This window comes from Thalassophryne amazonica, chromosome 20 (genome assembly GCF_902500255.1).
Source record: "Thalassophryne amazonica chromosome 20, fThaAma1.1, whole genome shotgun sequence".
In the NCBI taxonomy this organism is placed as follows: domain Eukaryota; kingdom Metazoa; phylum Chordata; class Actinopteri; order Batrachoidiformes; family Batrachoididae; genus Thalassophryne; species Thalassophryne amazonica.
In genome coordinates, this window is record NC_047122.1 from 15,513,461 (window position 1) to 15,533,734 (window position 20,274).

At 40.0% G+C, this 20,274-nt stretch overlaps 1 protein-coding gene across 1 annotated transcript in view; it reads left to right on the plus strand.

Moving 5' to 3' along the window:
* The window catches only part of LOC117502384, a 112,131-nt gene that overhangs the window by 76,685 nt on the left and 15,172 nt on the right, over positions 1 to 20,274 (plus strand). Inside the window, 11 exon segments of the mRNA XM_034161413.1 lie at positions 80 to 257; positions 386 to 589; positions 7,598 to 7,748; positions 7,841 to 7,956; positions 8,287 to 8,469; positions 8,632 to 8,782; positions 8,956 to 9,128; positions 9,226 to 9,373; positions 9,467 to 9,562; positions 11,133 to 11,150; positions 13,216 to 13,253. Coding sequence (XP_034017304.1) covers positions 80 to 257; positions 386 to 589; positions 7,598 to 7,748; positions 7,841 to 7,956; positions 8,287 to 8,469; positions 8,632 to 8,782; positions 8,956 to 9,128; positions 9,226 to 9,373; positions 9,467 to 9,562; positions 11,133 to 11,150; positions 13,216 to 13,253 — 1,456 coding nt within the window.

Consider the following 20,274-nt stretch of genomic DNA (forward strand, 5'->3'; position numbering starts at 1 on the left):
ACATTTCAAAATTTATGAGAACATATTAGTTTTGATGAGAAATGTGACTGATTAATTTAAGTCTGTCTCAACTTTAAAGGATGATATTGCGGCCACAGGATGTCATCAGTTCACCAGACGCTAAAGGAGTTATGAAGGAGTTCTGCAGCCAAAACTGCCTGTCCACCTTCAACTACAAGAGGAACGCCTCAGCCAAAATAACAGTTCCACCTTTAGCCCCAAAGTCTGTCTGCAGCATGTGCACTAGATACTGCATCGTAAGTAAAGAAGCATATAGACACAACTAAAATGTTCTGTCTTTATCACTGACGAGCCAGTGAGTTATGATTTTCGTTTCAATATTTCGTTTATGGAGGAAAAAGAAACCTTTCGATCTCTCCCACAGAGTAAACATGAGGTGATCCTGAACAGTACAGTCCACAAGATTTGCAGTGACGCCTGCTTCACTCGTTTCCGTGCAGTCAACCGCCTGTCCATGGCCAGCTGTGCGAACTGTAACTCCTACTGTCACAAAAATCCACTCATGTTGAAGCTGGAAGATTGCAATAAAACTCTCTGCAATGCCGACTGTGTGGCCAAATTCAAAGAGGTAAGCTGGCTCACTTCAGTTGGTCTGCATATCAATCAAGGGCGGAAGCAGAACTAGTTGCTCCTGTGCCCTCCTCTTTTCCTCTTGCTGCAGTGAGTGAGCAGTCATTATATGATATGATACAGTGCTGTTTTCACTGAGGAGTTATTACGTACACATTTGTATTGTATCTGTATTCATCGTCAATCTGAATATGTATTTTTGTTAAAAATGACATACAGTAGCAGTCAAAAAAAACAAAACAAAGGACAATCAACTTCTGTTATAGCTCAAACTCCCCATTGTTACATAAGATTATGGAGCAGTCAAAATGCGCTCTCACTCAAAAAACAGCTGGATTACATCTGTACTGTTCATAAAGTATCAACATAATGTAATTTTTATACTAATATTGTTGGTGTCAGGGCAAAAGTTGTTTTGTTGGTTCCAGGGATTCAGCTGGTGAATAATGTGAATGGCTGTTGGTCCCTCGGAACTGAGCTCAATGAACCTTTTGCCATGCGATTCACTCACTTTTAATATTTGACTCATCGTTGTCATCTAAGGTTGTAGTAACATACAAACCTTGTAGTATTCAGTTCCACCAATATAAAAACACAGTTTGACAAACTATTATACAAAGCTTGACTTGGCAATTAAAAGGATTATAACAAGTCATGTTTCTACAGTAATGATCAGTATTTGAACAGAGAAGTAAAGTCATATATCTGACATCATCTTAGAATTATAGGTTATGAAATAATATTGGAACAAGGCAGCTATTCTGTCAAGCTAAGACTATCAGAATCGGTTAAGTTCCTTGATGCCTTTTTAGATAATAAAGTTAACTGGAAGAGACACAAAACTTAGAAATGTCATAAGGCAATTCTCAGTTTATAACTGTGCCGTCGTATTGTCGGACGAAGATGGGGTGTTAGTCCCAGTGTGAAGAGATGGATCTGCACTTCAGTGGTAAGACCCATGTTAAATTATGCTGCAGTAGTTTGGTGGACCAGAGTGGAGCATGACGCTGCAAGGTTATGCTGACTCATGTTCAAAGAGTTGCATGCCGTTGCATCACAAGTGCCCTCAGGACAACACTGGCAGCAGCTTTAGAAGTACAACCCCTGGCAAAAATTATGGAATCACCGGCCTCGGAGGATGTTCATTCAGTTGTTTAATTTTGTAGAAAAAAAGCAGATCACAGACATGACACAAAACTAAAGTCATTTCAAATAGCAACTTTCTGGCTTTAAGAAACACTATAAGAAATCAGGAAAAAAAAAAATTGTGGCAGTCAGTAACGGTTACTTTTTTAGACCAAGCAGAAGAAAAAAAATATGGAATCACTCAATTCTGAGGAAAAAATTATGGAATCATGAAAAACAAAAGAACGCTCCAACACATCACTAGTATTTGTTGCACCACCTCTGGCTTTTATAACAGCTTGCAGTCTCTGAGGCATGGACTCCATGCCTGGACTCCAGGCATGGTTGGAGCCTTGTCATGGACCATTTTCTTCAACTTCCACCAAAGATTGTCAATTGGATTAAGATCCAGACTATTTGCAGGCCATGACATTGACCCTATGTGTCTTTTTGCAAGGGATGTTTTCACAATTTTTGCTCTATGGCAAGATGCATTATCATCTTGAAAAATGATTTCATCATCCCCAAACATCCTTTCAATTGATGGGATAAGAAAAGTGTCCAAAATATCAACGTAAACTTGTGCATTTATTGATGATGTAATGACAGCCATCTCCCCAGTGCCTTTACCTGACATGCAGCCCCATATCATCAATGACTGTGGAAATTTACATGTTCTCTTCAGGCAGTCATCTTTATAAATCTCATTGGAACGGCACCAAACAAAAGTTCCAGCATCATCACCTTGCCCAATGCAGATTCGAGATTCATCACTGAATATGACTTTCATCCAGTCATCCACAGTCCACGATTGCTTTTCCTTAGCCCTTTGTAACCTTGTTTTTTTCTGTTTAGGTGTTAATGATGGCTTTCATTTAGCTTTTCTGTATGTAAATCCCATTTCCTTTAGGCGGTTTTTTACAGTTCGGTCACAGACGTTGACTCCAGTTTCCTCCCATTCGTTCCTCATTTGTTTTGTTGTGCATTTTCGATTTTTGAGACATATTGCTTTAAGTTTTCTGTCTTGACGCTTTGATGTCTTCCTTGGTCTACCAGTATGTTTGCCTTTAACAACCTTCCCATGTTGTTTGTATTTGGTCCAGAGTTTAGACATAGCTGACTGTGAACAACCAACATCTTTTGCAACATTGCGTGATGATTTACCCTCTTTTAAGAGTTTGATAATCCTCTCCTTTGTTTCAATTGACATCTCTCGTGTTGGAGCCATAATTCATGTCAGTCCACTTGGTGCAACAGCTCTCCAAGGTGTGATCACTCCTTTTTAGATGCAGACTAATGACCAGATCTGATTTGATGCAGGTGTTAGTTTTGGGGATGAAAATTTACAGGGTGATTCCATAATTTATTCCTCAGAATTGAGTGAGTCCATATTTTTTTTCCCCTCTGCTTGGTCTAAACAAGTAACCGTTACTGAAAAAGGAAAAGAGCTTTGCCAGAAAGACATTACTGTCTTTCTGGCTTTCTGGCTGAGGTGTTTGCTGTCATTCAGTCTGTGGAGCTCCAGATTAACCTCAATGTTAGGGATAAGAGTTTTTATTATACATCTGACTGAAATCCTTTGTTCTGATTGGCTGATTCGCATGTAATAATTGCAGTACTTTTCACAATAAATCATCCAAAGTTACCAATAGCCACAATATTGACTGATTCTGCCCCATTTCGGGCAACATTATGAGTGATGGCGGACCGATTTTGTCATATCGGGGCAACGATGTTTCGCGCATGTGCGGGGGTGATGCATCACAGACAACATCATGGAGAGCAGAAGGTTTGCGTCCCTGGATACTGATAGGATAAACGCTCTTCTATCCAAGAAAGACAGTGAGAGTACCATGAAAAGTTCTGCACTGTTCAAGGAGTTTTTAGCAAAGGATGACAGGAAAGATTTGCATGGTGTTTCACCCGACGAGTTCGAGAAGCTTCCCACTGCCACACTCAACCATGAACTGGGACAGTTCTACGTATCAGTGCGCTCCAGTCTGGCCAGAGGTTGAAACACAGTACCATGAACTCACTATGGTACGGGATATCCAGGTACCTTAAGGATAAGGGCATTGACATTATGGGGAATCCCGAGTTTGAACAATGAAATTTAAATTAATTATTTGTTTCTACTAAATAATAATAACCTAACATGCCCCACCACCCCACCCCATGCAGGTAAAAGAGGACTCTCCAACATGTCTGCCCTCCTACAGCCAGTCCTCAACATTAAAGGACATGTTGCATCAAAATCATAACAATTAAGATTTATCATCTGATGATCCACTGGGATTACTTTGTGCACTTCCATGACCAGTTTCAAAGTATATGGCATTCTCAACAAACAACTACGGAGACTTCCAAAGACAAAGTACTCGTGTGTTTCCGACAGCGGTGACCTGACTTTTAGACGTGTCCCAACGCATGGTTCAATGGAATGTAGCTACTAATGTAATGTAATGTAATGTTAGCACAGATTAATTCCAAACTTTAGATAAGTGTGATGTCATGTTATGATGACTCGTTTTTAAGTGGTAACTATTCCTTTTGATGCAGTCACGGTAAAAGCAGCAGCCCTGAGAAGGTTTAGCGCACCTGTGGCCATTAGACATATGTACAGCACTCATAACCGTTTGTTTTGATTTTAACAGGCTGCGTTTAACTTGAAAAAATATCTTGTGTGTGTGTATATATACACGCATATCTGTGTCATCATGTTGCCTGTGAAAAGCAATGTTACGGAGACATACCACAGCTGCTGCGCCATTTTAACGGCTACTGCAGCTGATTTATTGCTGCTGTGTACATGGATGTGAAATGTCACAGATCACATACAGATGTGATTGCACAGATATGATCAGATCTATCAGATGTGATCACATCCTTGACATTTCACACCATGTACAAAGCCGCAATTAACAGCTGAGCTGATTGTTAAAGCAGCAGTTGCTGCTCGTGCGCGCACACACACACACACACACACCCACACGCACATATATATATACACACACACATTCAGATCCAAATTCCCACAGACTCTCAAAGTAAAATAAAAATTTTACTTTCATTGACAGCTCCATTGAAAGGAACACAAAGCAAAAAATGAACATTCACTCACCTAGTTGTAAAGATTTTCACATAAGTCCACAACATCAAAGAGGCCCCCACACATGCATCGTGCACGCGAACGCCAGCCAATTGCTTAAAGGTCCACTAGTCCTTACACAGATGGACAGCCAGAGAACATTTTCAGGTTCCACTAGTCCTCAGGTACAGATGGCCTGCCAGAGAATGTCCAAGTCCGCTTGCCCTCAGGTTCTGATCGCGAATGCGCACATAATTAGGGATGCACCGATCCACAATTTTTCACATCCAATCCAATACCTGAATTTGGATATCTGCCAATACAGGTACTTTTCTGATCTGATACCAGAGCTCTGTTTGCTTTAATGTTATGATCATTATTGTTGATTTTATGAGGATTTTCTTAAAAAGACCTGAAAGTTCAGCTACAATTTGCCAGAAGTTGTATCTAAGATGAAATCCTAGATTTGATGTTTTTATGAAAGAATTAAATACTTTTATTTTTTTATAGGCTTTTATAGACTTAAAGAGAAAAGACAGCACTCTCCCTCTGTCTGTCTGTCTCTGTTTTTCTATTTTCAATTTCAGTGGAGCTTTGACATGGAAAACATGTTTACATAGTCAAAGGAAGTGTTACAGAGTAAAAATAAAAATTCTCTCTCTCTGCTTGTCTGTCTCCCTTTGTCTCTTTCTTTCTCTCTCGCTGTTTTCGTGCTGCGCAAACTTTGAACTTTTTGGATACACGAAGCCTTTCAACTGTAAAATAAATTATCATTGATGCCCATGCACAGGATTTTAATGGAGAATTTTTTCCCTTTCAGCGGACAGAATAAAAGTTCAGCTTCTCCTTGGCTGCACGCTGAGCTGGGCGTTTCACAGTATCAGGACAGTTAAGCGGCTAACTTTTCAGCACACATTTTCAACAACAATTCAGTTAATTTTTAGGAAAATCTGTGCTCGACAAACAGAGAATTTGAACCCGAGAGCCGGATGGAAATTTGCCGCTGCCCTCAACTTCGAACACTGTGGAAAAGAGCTCTCTCAAACAGCTCCAGAAAACCTCTCCCTCCCCTCCCCCACTTCTGGCAGAAAACAAAGCAGAGAGCAAACGACAGCAATTGAGAGGTTTCACATTGGCTCTTCTCTGGTATCGGAAAATGTCACGGGTTGGATCGGTATATTCTGATATGTGAATTACATCAGTATTGGAAGCCGATCCTGATATGGATCAGTCGCAACCTTACGCATAATGTCCAATCGCAACTCTGCCTTCAGCTCAACTTCTGTCATAATTGTGGCATGTTAGACAGTCCATTACCTCCTGAAAATAGCATCTTCTGAGTTTGTCCAATATGTGACATACATCTGCGTGTCCATGCAGTCTATAAAAACAGCTGGTGGAGACAGTACATGTCTATCATGTTCACAGCAGCAGTAAACCAGCATCCTGTGACACAGACAATGTGTCACTACAATTTGGTTTTAAAATCCAGCAGACTCTGAAAAAGTTAAGAGCTTCGGGCTGAAGTGTGTCGTCTCCTCTGTAAATCCGAGCCATCGCTTTTAAAGAAAAGCTCCAGAGCTTCGTTATTGGATATAAGTGCAGTTATTTCGCTCTCTCTGTCAGCCATTGGGTTGTTTCTGTTTTGCTAATATGTGCGTCACGCCAAGAATTGCTGAGTGAGACTTTTTCCGGAAATGCACCCGTTAACTTACTCAGGGAGAGCAATAAAAATTGTCAGAGACCACTAATGAGTGCATGTGCGCGGAGATACTTACAGTTATGAATACTTTGATGTTGTGTTGCTAACTGGGATGCTAAAATGTGTGACATGTCCTTCAGTGGAGATTTGTGTGTGAGTGAGTGTGTATCTGCAGTTGAGCCTGTTTGTCTGTATGGAGGACGAGGCTGTAACAGTCTGTGTCTGCAACAGCAGACCTTGTCCCTACACAGGCATGTTGTTGTTGTTCTTGGTGGTGGTGGGTTTTTTGTTTTTGTTTTTTGTTACAGGCTTTGTGAGTGGCGCTACAGTATTTCTTCCACCAGACTGACTGACTGATTTTTGCACAGCTGCATCATGCAGTCGTCACTTTTAAATCAAGTCACCGTGACACAAAATCACACTCTTGTAGACTTCTGTCTATAAAGCAAGAAAAGTCTGTGTGTGCATGTGGCTTGCATATCTGACTGTTTGGCAGATCGGCCTCAGCTTTCAGATATGGCTTATGCACGGCATGATGATGATGAGCCTTTATTATGAAAACTTTTGGGATTCATTTTCAAAACCTTTTATTTTGAGTTACTATCACAAAGCGAAATGTTTTCATCGCCAGCTTCAACAAAGATGAGTCACTCTCTGCCTTAAACAGATACCTATGTCTAATGCATTTGCAGGGTGAGACAGAAAAAAATAAATAAATAATACACAAGAGATCGACAGATATGTGACCCACAAACAGACACACAGACGCTTCTTGCTTTATTATCACAAGGTGGAATGTTCTCATGCGCCAGCTTCGACGAAGATCATCAGCAAAGCTCCCACTTTTCTATTGGAATACATACTTCCTACAGGCACTGCACTAGGTGACAATCAGTGATTCACACCATGTATTAATGTGGTTTCAAGGAATCCCTAAATATCACAATAATTAGTTGTAAAGTTGCCGCTGTAATGTGTACGTGGGCTCATGAAGATGCTGATCTAAACATGGGTGTTGCAGAGATCTGTTATGTGTCACCATGTGATATTCTGCCCCCTTTTTTTTTTTTTTTTTTTTTTCCTCAAAACAGAAAACCAAAACACCACAACCATGTACAATGTGTCGCACAAGCCGGAATATTTCTGACATGGTGGACAACAAAAACAGTGATGACTCTGTGAATCTGTTCTGTAGCAGCAGCTGTGTGATGGCCTTTAAGGTTCAGACTGTCAGTGCTTCTGGTAATGAACAAGCAGTTTTCAGCACTTACGTTTTAAATGTTGAAGTTTTAATTCACAGCCTGTTTCCTGTGACTTAAATCTGTTTCTTGCAGGTGTTCGTTTGAATTGTGATAATTGTGGGAAAAATACTGTCCCGTCGTATCACCTGGCCATGTCAGATACCTCCATCAGGAACTTCTGCACTCTACCTTGTGTAATGGCGTTTCAGGTGAGAGTGTCTCCTGCCTCTGAGGCTTAAAATCAGGAAAGAGCATTTTATGCGAGAGGACTTAGCATCATTACGACATATTTGATACCAGTCTTTAAATGATCAGGGGTCTGGAAGATCATCTGACTGTGCACCTCTGTACATTCTTCTGTGGCTTGTTATACCAAATGACCACTCAGTTGGAATTTTCACTGCTGTGTTTGGACTGATTCCCCTCAAATGTGCAAGTTCAACATTGTGAGCACATATTGCTGCTGTGTTCTCTTTGTAGTTATTGTCGTACAAACTGTAGCCTTTTGCAAAGCCACTGCTTCTATTTAATTTCTGCAGGACAAGTTCAAAAAGAATCCAAATCAAGTGAATGTTTTCACCAAGCTGCCAGTAGAGTCCACTCCAATCCAGACCACTACTCCTGTCAAATCCCAGCCAGATGTCTCAAAAGGACAAGTGAAACTGAACTGCTCCCAGTGTTCCTGCAGCATCACCTTTAAACCTGAGCTCTTCCAAATCAAGGTAACTCAAGTCTGCACAGTAAAAAGTAGAATTTGTGCATCGTTCACCCAGTTTCTGTGTATTTACACACCAAATTTGAACTGTTTGTTTTTCACTTATTTATTAACTTCATTAAGGTCCCAGTGTTTATAGCCTGATGGTAATTTCACCTTTCACGTGCAGGACAAGGTGGTTTTTGTTTGTAGTGTGGCCTGCTCCCAAGAGTATAAGAAGGCCAACAATGTGGTCAGCCTGTGTGAATACTGCAAAATTGAAAAGATCACCAAGGAAACAAAGAGAATCAACAACAAAAACTGTTCCTTCTGCAGCGACGGTAAGGACATGGATGGTAGCGTCTGCAGCAGAGAGATTTCTGAAATGTATTTGAAATGGAAGCCAGTCTTTTGAGGATGGATCATCTTCACAAGTTCTGTTGAAGCTCATTAAAGGGCGCTGTGGGATACGTGAATAAGTAATGCACTGAACATTTCTTCACCCTCGTCACAGGCTGCAAGTTGTTGTTTAGACATGACCTGTCGAAACGCTGGGGGAAACATTGCCACTCCTGCGCCTACTGCCTCTGTGTCTCCCAGAAGCTGGTGACGGCACATTACGGCGGCACTACTGAGGAGTTCTGCTGCGATGAGTGCAGGTCCAAATACACCATGCTGTTCTGCCACGTAAGCAGCCCTGACGTACTGCTGCCGTGTGACCTCACAGTAATAGTGAACAGAACGCTGATGCATTCTGTACAAACGTGTCTCTGCTTTCATTCAGGTGGCAAAGTGTGACACCTGTGGTCAGAAGGGCAAGCTGAAGCAGAGTCTTCCCATGTTGGAGGAGGTCAAGCATTTCTGTGACCTCAACTGTTTGCTGCAGTTCTGCAGCAACACAGTGCTCACGCAAGGCGAGGTCATCAGCAAAGGTGTGTTGAAATGTAATGAGGTGGTTTGAGTTTTTTCAGTTATTGCAAAGATAAGATAACCAACAGTCGTCTCTGTGTGTTTGGTATCTGCAGGTGGTATGGAGGACACCCCCGTCATTGCGAATGTTGTGTCACTTGCCAGCCCAACAACAGAGACTCCAAATACGTCTGACAACACTATTCATCAAAGTACGTGAACACAAATATTAGGACTGATTTACTCTGTATAAACTACGTCCTGATACTAGAGGTGTCACAATACATGTATTTGTATAGAACTGTATGGTACACATGTGATGGTTCGAGCCACAGAACTGTATGCAGAGTATACGGTACAACTCTGCACAGTATGATTAGACACGTGCCTAGTTGTTTCCAGAATCACTGACATTTCATCTCATGTCCACAGACTGTGTCTCACTCTAGTTTCATGATCTTTGCAGGAGGAGGTGTCGTCTTCTGCCTCAGTGGTGGAGGCGTGGCCACACCCCTCAGCTACTGTGCATGTCAAATAGAGGAAACAGCGAGCCAGCCAATTGAAGCGAGCAAAAGGATTATTCCAATCAGAACCTTTTGGAAGCATAAATGAAATTCTGAAACATGAACCTAAAAGTGAAAGAGTATTGATCCCACATTTGTTATTGAATTACTGATGAAATCAGGCCGCATTCAAGTTTAGACTGAAAATGATACAAATTTATGATAAAAGTTGACGTTTTTATATGAATGAGTGTAAAATTTTGTGGCTGAGATTGCCACCAAATCATGATACTGCGCACAATGATTTCAAGTCTGTACAGAGTGAGGTTTTGAGATGCCGTTATTTGCACAACACTAATGGACAAAATATTGAAGGTGGGCTGGCACGACATGTAGCAAAAAAGACCAGAGTTAACACACTGCACAGTAAATTCATCCCAACGTGAATGACATGAGATATAATCTAATTTATAATTCATGAAAAGAGAGAGTTTACATTTGCACTTTGTCTCGCAGTGCTAAAGTGGCTGATGGCAGCTCTCTGCTGCTCACAGATTAAAGATACTTTATGTAAAAACCAAAATTCATTTCATAATATGAAAAAAGTGTTGTGGTGGGGTTTTTTTTGCACATTTATTAAAAATAGTTAAGAAATCACGTAAGTATTCACAGCCTTTGCTCAATACTTTGTTGATGCACCTTTGGCAGCAATTACACTCTCAAGTCTTATTGAATATGATGCCACAAACTTGATGTGCCTATCTTTGGGCAGTTTTGCCCTTTCCTCTTTGCAGCACCTCTCAAGCTCTATCACATTGTATGGGGAGCCTCGCTGCACAGCCATTTTCAGATTTTTCCAGAGATGTTGAATCAGATTTCCTTTGACTTCATGCTTGATTTGTGCTGTGATATGCTGTCAACTGTGGGACCTTAAGGCCCAGTCACATGGCACTTAACGAAGGGCAACAAAGCCCAAACAAAACAAGAAATCTGGACTTTCGTTGACATTGTGTTTAACTTTCATGCAGCTTCATTCCTGCAGCTGCCGTTTCATCAGAATTTTTAAACTGTTGACAAATTTTAACAAATGCCACCGAAAACCTTAATAGACGCGTTTTCTTCATGGTCACAAATAGTACTTTTTTAACAACTGAAACATTGTTTAATCAGTAGTATTCTGCCTGTCCTAGTTTTATTGCTATAATTATGCACTAAATGGAATTAATGAGCCATATATCAAAAATCTTTTTTCTTTTTTTTTTTTTTATAAAATGTCAAGGAGCAGCTTGGATTGAAGGTGGGTCCCCCCCTGCTTTTTTAATGCATGGCAGAGCTGTTAAATTTTCAAGCATGCAGAGAAGACACGCACATCCAAAACACATAAAAGGCATGCTGGATCAAGAAAAATATACCAAAAACAAACAGATCTGCGCCGCCACCAGGTCTGAGGAAGGGCAGTTTGCACGAAAGTCACATTTTTTCATTAATAAATCTTTTTGCATGGGAGCACTGTGACGGTGCAGATCTTTTTGTTTTTGGTCAATTTTCAAGCATGTACATTGCATTGGGGTCTGCATCTGGAAAAATACAAGTATTGGGTCCTGGCAGATGTTCTGTTAACTAGGGGGACAAAAACCTGATCAGGTAAACCCAAATTGACATTATAAACACCTGAATGTAGTAATACGAAATGTTATACAATTAAAAGGCTGCACAATGCTTCACTTTCAGTGATGTCTGTCAGAAAAATTATGACCATCTCTGACTACGGTCGGCGGAAGGGAGACGGACGCCTTGCTTCAGTTGAAGTCTTTATTAATACCACGGGAGAGAACAGTGACAACCCTACTTCCTTTTAGTTACAAGTTACATTTTACCAAGCTTCTATGCACTTTTTCAGACATCATAAGCAGGGTTACCTAGCAGCACTTCCCTTCCCCCGTAAGAATGTCTGTCTTAACCTTACAGCTGTACTCTCCTCAAGGCCAGGCTATGGGAGAGCTGTCTCCTCTTTTCTATTTGCTCTCTGAGAAGAGTTATCTTTTGCCATAGCACATGAAAGCCCTCAGCATTAAACGGTCTTATTCAAATGTAAGAATTAACACAATATATTCAACATTTCCCGTCATGATAAAAATGAAAATTAATAAAACACAAAAACTTTTCCAACACTAACTTATATGAAAGCAGTCTTGTGGCAGGTGACATTGGCAAGTTTCATGATGTTGGATCCATGATAGAAAATTAAGCTCTTAAATCTCTGAAAAACCGAATACTTAATCATAAAGTCATGTTAGTGCTAGCTGAGGAATTAATAAAATTTAAAAAAGTCACTGATTTATCGCTTAAATTGAGTTAAATCTGTCATTAATAAACTTAGTATAAGGTTATTTCCCAAAGCTCCATGGCTTTGCTGGAAGCTTTGGTGACCGTCTCTGTTGTTGCCACATTATGGTTGTACAGCATAAAAATATGATTACAAAGCAAATGTGAAACCTAGTTGTGAGTTTGGCAGAAGGCCTGTGGGAGACCTTCTTAATCTATGTGCCTCGTAAAGCTGCTGTCTTTAATTGTTTTTTGTGCTCCAGAATGAACACATAGTTCTTTGGGTGCACTTTTAAATGTGTATTTCAAAACATTTTTATGTGTTCAATTGCTATTGAAACAAATATTTTTGGGTTTGGTAAATATTTTGTATCGCACAACCAACAAGAGGGTACACTTTTCATATAAGACCCACTCCTCTAAAACTCCTGGATATGAACCTGAGAGATGACAAGAAGAATCACCAGGGGAGGTGATGGTCTAAAAATAACTAAGGGCCCTTAGACAAGGTACTTAATACCCAAGTTGCTCCCGGTGTGTAGTGAGCGCCTTGCATGGCACCACCCTGACATCAGTGTGTGTCTGTGTGAATGGGTGAATGTCAGGCATAATTGTATAGCACTTTGAGAGTCTGATGCAGATGGAAAATGCTATATAAATGCAGTCCATTTACCATTTATGTAAATGCGGTCCATTTAAGAATGGTTTGAAGACCAAAATGAAAATGGCAGAAAGGTGTCAGTTTCTTTCTACAGTCATTCCACCATGTGGCACCAAAGTGGGAAAGTGTCCACTGTGGAGTGTGACAGAAGAAATCCTGCAATTCTGTGTTCTGGTGGATATTTATTTATTTTTGATCATTTGGCTCATCACAAGGAAGTGTGGGTGGGACTGGACGCTAAATGTGTTCATTGCACCATTAATATTTAACTGCATGCTTGGACGTTTATTTTCCATCAGTCTTCCTTCAGGTTCTCATTGGTGTTGATCATAAAGCTCTGTCATTTTATTTACTGAATCATGTTTTGTCTCCTCAGACACTGTCCCGAATCTTCAAAAAAAGACGACTGAATATGTAAGTTAATGCCTTAAAAATGTAGCTTGTAGATCAAATTTTGATACTTGTGCAGTCAGACATGATGTATCATTCAGCAAGGTTCAAAGTGGCAGTTAAGATCCTCTTTAGAAATTATGTTTAATCTGAGCACAGAATAAAAACGCACAGTTCCTGGGAAAGAACACTCAGGTCCACAGTTTGGTCCACTGAAATTGATGATTTTCTACTTGAACATGTGCAACTGTTTTAACTGTACAAGACAGAAGTGGAGTAAATGAGACATTTGTGTGGACTTTGATGTACCTCTACCACCACAGATATGAGATGATTAACACTTTAGCACCTGATTTCCACTAACTAGTCCCACCTGCAGGTTTTCACCCTGGTTTTCGAACCTGTGACAAAGAGACATAAAAACAGGTCCCCAAAGTAACTACAACTGACCTGTATGGTGGGATGTGGGCGAGAACTGAGATGTATGGGAGGAGTGGGCAAGAACCATAGACTGTGTATACAGTAAAATGTGCATATAATGGATTCAGTTGGATCAGCAAATTTTGTCCATTATAATCTAAATCTGTTATATGTATAAAATGGACAAAATGTTATGTATAAAATGGGGGGGAAAAAAATCCGGTAAACATATAAAATGGACAAAATCTGTTAAACGTATGTCATGGATTAGTTACAGTCAGGAGCTGTCGAACATCTATGGGGAATCCTCATTTAATGACCGGGTCAAAACTTTGTCTAAAAAAATGGCTGCCTTAAATAAGCACTGGCCTGATTTATGCTTCTCCAGGTCTGTGGCCATGCAATGACGTTGGCATGTGTGTTACCCTTTTTAAGTTCAGTTTGCCACAGAAACTGGCTTTTTCTGGATTGATTTGTCCCTCAACAAGCTCAACTTTTATATATGTTTGTCAACCTCCAAATCAATGTTACAGTACTTGTAATTTTCCTGCAAGAATTACGGGTCATTTGAGTATCTTTTTCTGACTCAGTGTTGACAAGTTGGACATATTTGGGGACTTTTCTGCCAAACGTATTTGATCCATAATCGAAATGTAATCACTGTGCGCACTGCAAAAACTTTTAAAATATGAGGGGAGAGGAAGGAGTGAAAACATAAAACTGACAAATCATAGCTTTTTATGGTTTCACTCATTTAGCAGGTGCACATCATGGTGAGCATTCAAAGCCAAGCAGAGGGGCTCTGATTTAAATCTCTTTGGTTCATCACACCCAGGGATATGTGTGAAACTTAACACCATGTTACAGTGCAGGCAACAAGCTGCATTTTGTTGCACTTTCCTCGAATCAGAGTGTCAACTGCTGAACTTAATTTCATACCTGTGTTACTGGACACATCAGACTGCTCTGTCCGGTACATGCAAGGGGTTTTTAATGGCAATATATTGCTATCGGATGGGACATTTTGTCTGATGTGAGTGAAAATCCGTTATACAAAATCCAGTATATACGGTGTTTTTCACATGGAAAACCATAAAAAAGCATTGTGACTTTTGCTTTTGTCCGGTGAGTGTGAATATCGAGTTCATGCGATGAGGGTTTAGGCAGGTTTTCCTGTATATACTGAACAAAGCCTGCATGACATCACCCATGCAGGGCTCGACGGTAAGGGCGCCGTCACACTTAAAACAAATGAAGCACGAATCAGCCTGAATGGGGAAAATTGCCAGTATTCGAGCCGCATTTGTGGGGGACAGACATTTGTACAGCCATGTAAAAATGGCATACAAATACCCAGAATGTGTGTCAAAGCTGCCTTGAATGAATTGCGCACATTTGGAGTGCAGCAGCTCCCAAATCCAGGATGACTACTCAGAGTGCAGGTCATACACGGACACAACACAGCATGAAACGTAAAACTTCAAAGTAAAATTAAAAAGACAAAGAATAAAAAGAATGCAGCTCCAATGCCATATGTGCCACCTGGGGTCTGGGTGGAAGGCAAGCAAGGGCAGGGGCGTGGCAGATCGAGCGCTGTGGTCCACACTTCTGAAGACCTGCTGTGTCCCACTGCTGAATTTCAAATGACATCCAACCCATGAATTGATGACATGTCAGTATCAATATTCATATCAATAGCTCCAAAGCTACTGTCAAAAGTAGGAAAACTGAGAAGTGAGTGAAGGTTTAACAAGTTGCTGCATTAATGTGCCATAAATACTCATATTTATCAATTTGTAGTGACACTGAGAATGATCATTTTTGAGTTTGAATTGTCATTTCCTTAACTGTACTTTTCTAAACCACAGTGTATGTTTTTTGGATTAAAGGCTGGTAGCACAATATAAATTGTGTGGAAACACTGGGGTGGAAAACTTGACCTGACGCAACAAATGTGTTGGGTTGTGTCTGGTAAATATGTTTACCACAAGGTAATTTGTCTGGCAAAAAAATATGAAGGTTGAATAAAATTGAACAGGGCTTCATGCTGGAACCGTTGTGCTGCGCTTTACTTGTGGAAAGGTTTTGTTAAAAGCTGTTAACTAGGAATTTTTTTTTTTTTTTTTAGAATGTTTCATAAATTTGTTTGAGAACATTTTATTAAATTGTTGGTTTAAACAACAAGCAAATTTAAGTTTTACATTTTGTTCCCATACTGTACCGAAAATGAACCGAACTGTGACCTCAAAATCGAGGTATGTACCAAACCGTGATTTTTGTGTGTCGTTACACCCCTAATAACCAATCATTCCTCATCACAGTACAAACAGATTTACACACGGACGGCATTAATCATCTTTACACAGGTGGACGTTTCTGCTGGAGTTTATTTGGAGTTACAAGCATTTGCTGAATCCCAAAGCATGAAATTTTTTTTATTTTTTTATTTTTATTTCATGGCCTTGTCACACTTTGACGATTTAGCCAGCGTATGCCAACGTATGAAAAATACACCAAATACGCTGGCGTATGTCTAATAAGTTATGGGTAAGTTTTGTATAAGTTAAGAGCATGTTAAAGCATGCTGATATACAGCGTGTTTGTCGAAAAATGTTGGAGATGCACAATATTTTCAATACATGCCAGTATATGATTGATGCGTCCCGCATATGCGGGCCATAAGTTGTTAAGTCCTGGTGTGTAGTGAGCAGTGAGGCCGGTAACGTGTTACTTAGTAACGCATTACTCTAATCTAACCACTTTTTTTAGTAACGAGTAATCTAACGCGTTAATCTTTCCAAATCAGTAATCAGATTAAAGTCACTTCTCCAAGTCACTGTGTGTTACTCTTCTTTTTGCATTGTGGGTCGAAAGCAGCATTAAACTTGTTCTGTGGGCAGGGGGTCGGGGTTCAACTGAACAGCCCACTTTAAGCAAGCTGTGAGCTTTTCATCCACGGTTTTCTGCAGCAGCCTCACCTCTTAAAGCGCGGTGACAGCACACCAGCACTGAGCTTCACAAAAAACATTTTTATGCTTTTTTTTTTCTTCTTTATTTAGAATTCTGAGCTGAGCCGCTCTGTATCAGCTGCTAAACAGCTGATCCTCCGTGATGCGTCAACAATTAACACTATTTTCCTCTCAAATGCACCTAAACTCTCTTTCTGAAGACCACATGATATGAAAACGCAATAAAACTTTCTTACCTGTAAATCTGGTCATGTTTTCTGCATAAATACATGTTATCCATTCTTTGTGTTCAAACGCCAAAGCAGGGGCAAATCCAGGTGGAATGGGGGCGTGGGGCAAGGATGTGCCCCCCTCCCCCACAACACCCCTAGATTAAAGATCCAGTTTTGAAGCCTTTTTTTTAACTACAACTACTAATACTACTTATAATAATAATAATTTCGACAAGTAAAATGTTTAGAGAGAATGTAAATGTTAGAAAAATTTGAATGAATTTAATAGTTACATTTATAAACAATGTAGGTTAGAAATTGCAAGTTTTACTGTTACAGTGCTGTCAACAGTTAAATATGAGGTCAAGAAAGAGGTCTTTATTTTACTTTTTATTAAACTTTATTTTCATTGAAGTCAAGAAAGGGTGACTATAAAGTGAGTTTTGGCTAAACAAGTATCATTGTCATGTTGAGGTGGCAGAGGGTTTTTGTCAGCAGCTGGGGAAAGTAACTAAAAAAAGTAACTAGTAATCTAACTTACTTTTACAATTGAGTAATCAGTAAAGTAACTAAGTTTTTCAAGGAGTAATCAGTAATTAGTAATTGGATTACTTTTTCAAAGTAACTGTGGCAACACTGGTAGTGAGCGCCTTGCATGGCAGCACCCTGACATCACTGTGTGTGGGTGGGTTGAATGTGAGGCAGAATTGTAAAGTGCTTTGAGCATCTGATGCAGATGGAAAAGCGCTATATAAATGTAGTCCATTACTTGTGAATCAAAATACATCCACTGATGCTGTCCATTGGCTGTCTTATCTGTTTGTTTCAGTCGGAGTCATCATCACAGCCTGATGAAAACTTATCCACATAAAGCGTCCTGATTTTGGAAAACGACGTCTGAAAATGCTTTAGTTCTTTGTCGTGGCTGACGAAATGTCGCGGTTTTAAAGAGGTCCCTCTGTGCTTGTCTGCTCCCGGTGTGTTTCTCAACCTGAACAGAAAACGCCAGCGCTTTGTGCCACAAGAAAATTAACTCCTTTTAAAAGTTGAGTCACAGCGCGTCATTCATTCACGTCAGTGTTTACCAGAGACACCAGTCGATTCTTCAGCATTCTGCATGCAATGAAGATAAATCCCATGATCCACCAAGACAAAAATAAAATTAAATAAAAAAGAAAATGTTACATTACTGTTTTTGGCTTCCGTGTGGATGAGCGAGGCCATGACATGCATACCAACATGTACATGCGTCACCTGCCAAACAAAAGTCTTCTGCCGGAGGTGGAAATGCAAACCAAGCCAGACTTAAACCATTCTAGACCTGAACCATGCTATGCAGTACTGAGCCAGACAGGGCTGTTGGCATATGCTGGCTACATCATCATGATGTGACAGGCCCGTAAGACAAGAATCTGAAAATGTTCTGGCATGAGGTCCAATATTAGAGCAGATCAGACTCACACACATAACTGGGGGTTGAGTTCTTACGAAGAACATCTAAAGGAGATGAGTGCGAGCGTGCACATGCATTGATCTCTTTGTTCATTAAAATGTGTGTCCATAAATCACATTTCCAGGAAGTCGTGTGTGTGTATGTATACAAACAATGTAGTAAAATTGTTTTAAGAATGGAAACCTTTTTAAAAATGGACATTGTATAAGCTTTAACCCCTGTGGTTTTTCCTGCGGTGTAGCCAACGGTCGTGACGTCACCATGTGTCAGGCAGTCAAGATGGGATATTTCACTTGAGATAACTTCAGCTGTCCTGACCTAATTTTCACCAAACTGCAACCCCATGAAGCCTAATGCTTTTGGAGTTAAAAGATTCAAGCACAATGTCACTAGACTGTACTTTATGAAAATCTTCTTTCCTTGTCACTTAACTCAAGTACACGGTTGCTTTTGGAGTCAAAGGTCAAAATCAGTAGACTGTACTTTATAAATGCCTTCTGCAGATAAAACATGGTATATGCATTACACATAGCAACCCAAAAAAGCTTCATGGTTTTGGGGTCAAAAGATTAAAGGTCACAATCATTGAGCTGTGCTCATGGGTGCAGTTTGGTGGGGGACATGTCCCCCCCCACCTTCTCAACCAGGGGGGACAAAATATGGTATGTCCCCCCCCCCACCTTCTGACATATATGTGTGTACTTGAAACCTGCTATGCCAGTCTTATGTGCAAAACCATGTCAGAATAGTATCTTTGTTTCTGCAAGTTTGTGTTTTTAGCAGCATTGACTTGTTTACAACACCTGTTTCTTGTTTGTCACATTCAGAATTTTCTGGGACTGCATTTGCCCAGATTTGAAACCAAAAATAGTTGCCTCTCGGGACTAGTGTCTACACATAAGTATCAATGGACCATATGCTGATTTACTAAATTATGAAAGTTAGAAAAGGAAATCAGAAAAGCTATCTGGGACCTCAGAAAGCCCATCTGCAATTATTGCTTGATCTCCAAAATCAGTCTATGCAAGCGAAATTATGTTCAGTATGAGTGTTGTCATTAGTGCCACTTCGAAAATTAAATTCATGATAAGTAATTTATCCTAAACTTATGATCTGTTGTTTTTCAAACTTATGCAAAAACAAATCTTGAGAAAAAATACAGTATGCGATAGTTAATAATTATTAAGAGCCTGTTCTTTCATATTTATGAATACATTTTACCACATTGCAGTTTTTTTTTTTTTAATGAGAACTCAACCTATCATTCTTTTTGAGTTCTACACATGTGGTGATAACTTATTTACACCAGGATGTTAATAAAATCAATGCTGGCTATTCTCAGAATAAAGTACTTATATCCAGTTTCAAATTGTATAAGTCAAATGGTGTCCACTTTATGGTCTTCTCAAAACCTTAAAATTACTGTTCTGGATGCTCAGAATGCATCTGAGCTTAGCTAGAGACCATTGGCTTCTGGGGGCCTAATGCGGCCCCCAGACCCCTGGCCTATGGACTTCGGCCCTGCGGGCCTCGCACTTTGTCCCCCCCCCAAGTTCTAGTTCTAAATTGAGCCCTTGGCTGTGCTTTGTAGAAGTCTTGTGCAGAAAAGCATCAGTTATTCCAGTTCTACTCCTGTGTGTTTGTCCACAGCCCTGTGGGTTCGACCAGATGATGTGCTTCTTTCTGAATAAAACCCAGAATGAAACCAAACATTTCTCACGCGGTGAAATACGTTAATTTATACATGTCAGGTGACATAAAAAATGACACCTACAGCAAATATTCTGTTTGTGTTGTTGTTGTTGTGTGTGTGTGTTTATTTATATATATATATATATATATATATATATATATATATATATATATATATATATATATATATTTTACTTGACATGAGACGGGAAAGGTTTGTGAAACAGAAAGTGAAGCATGCTGGGTCGTACAGCTGCATAAACTAATCGATATATCGTTTAACGTAAGATGATTGGCAG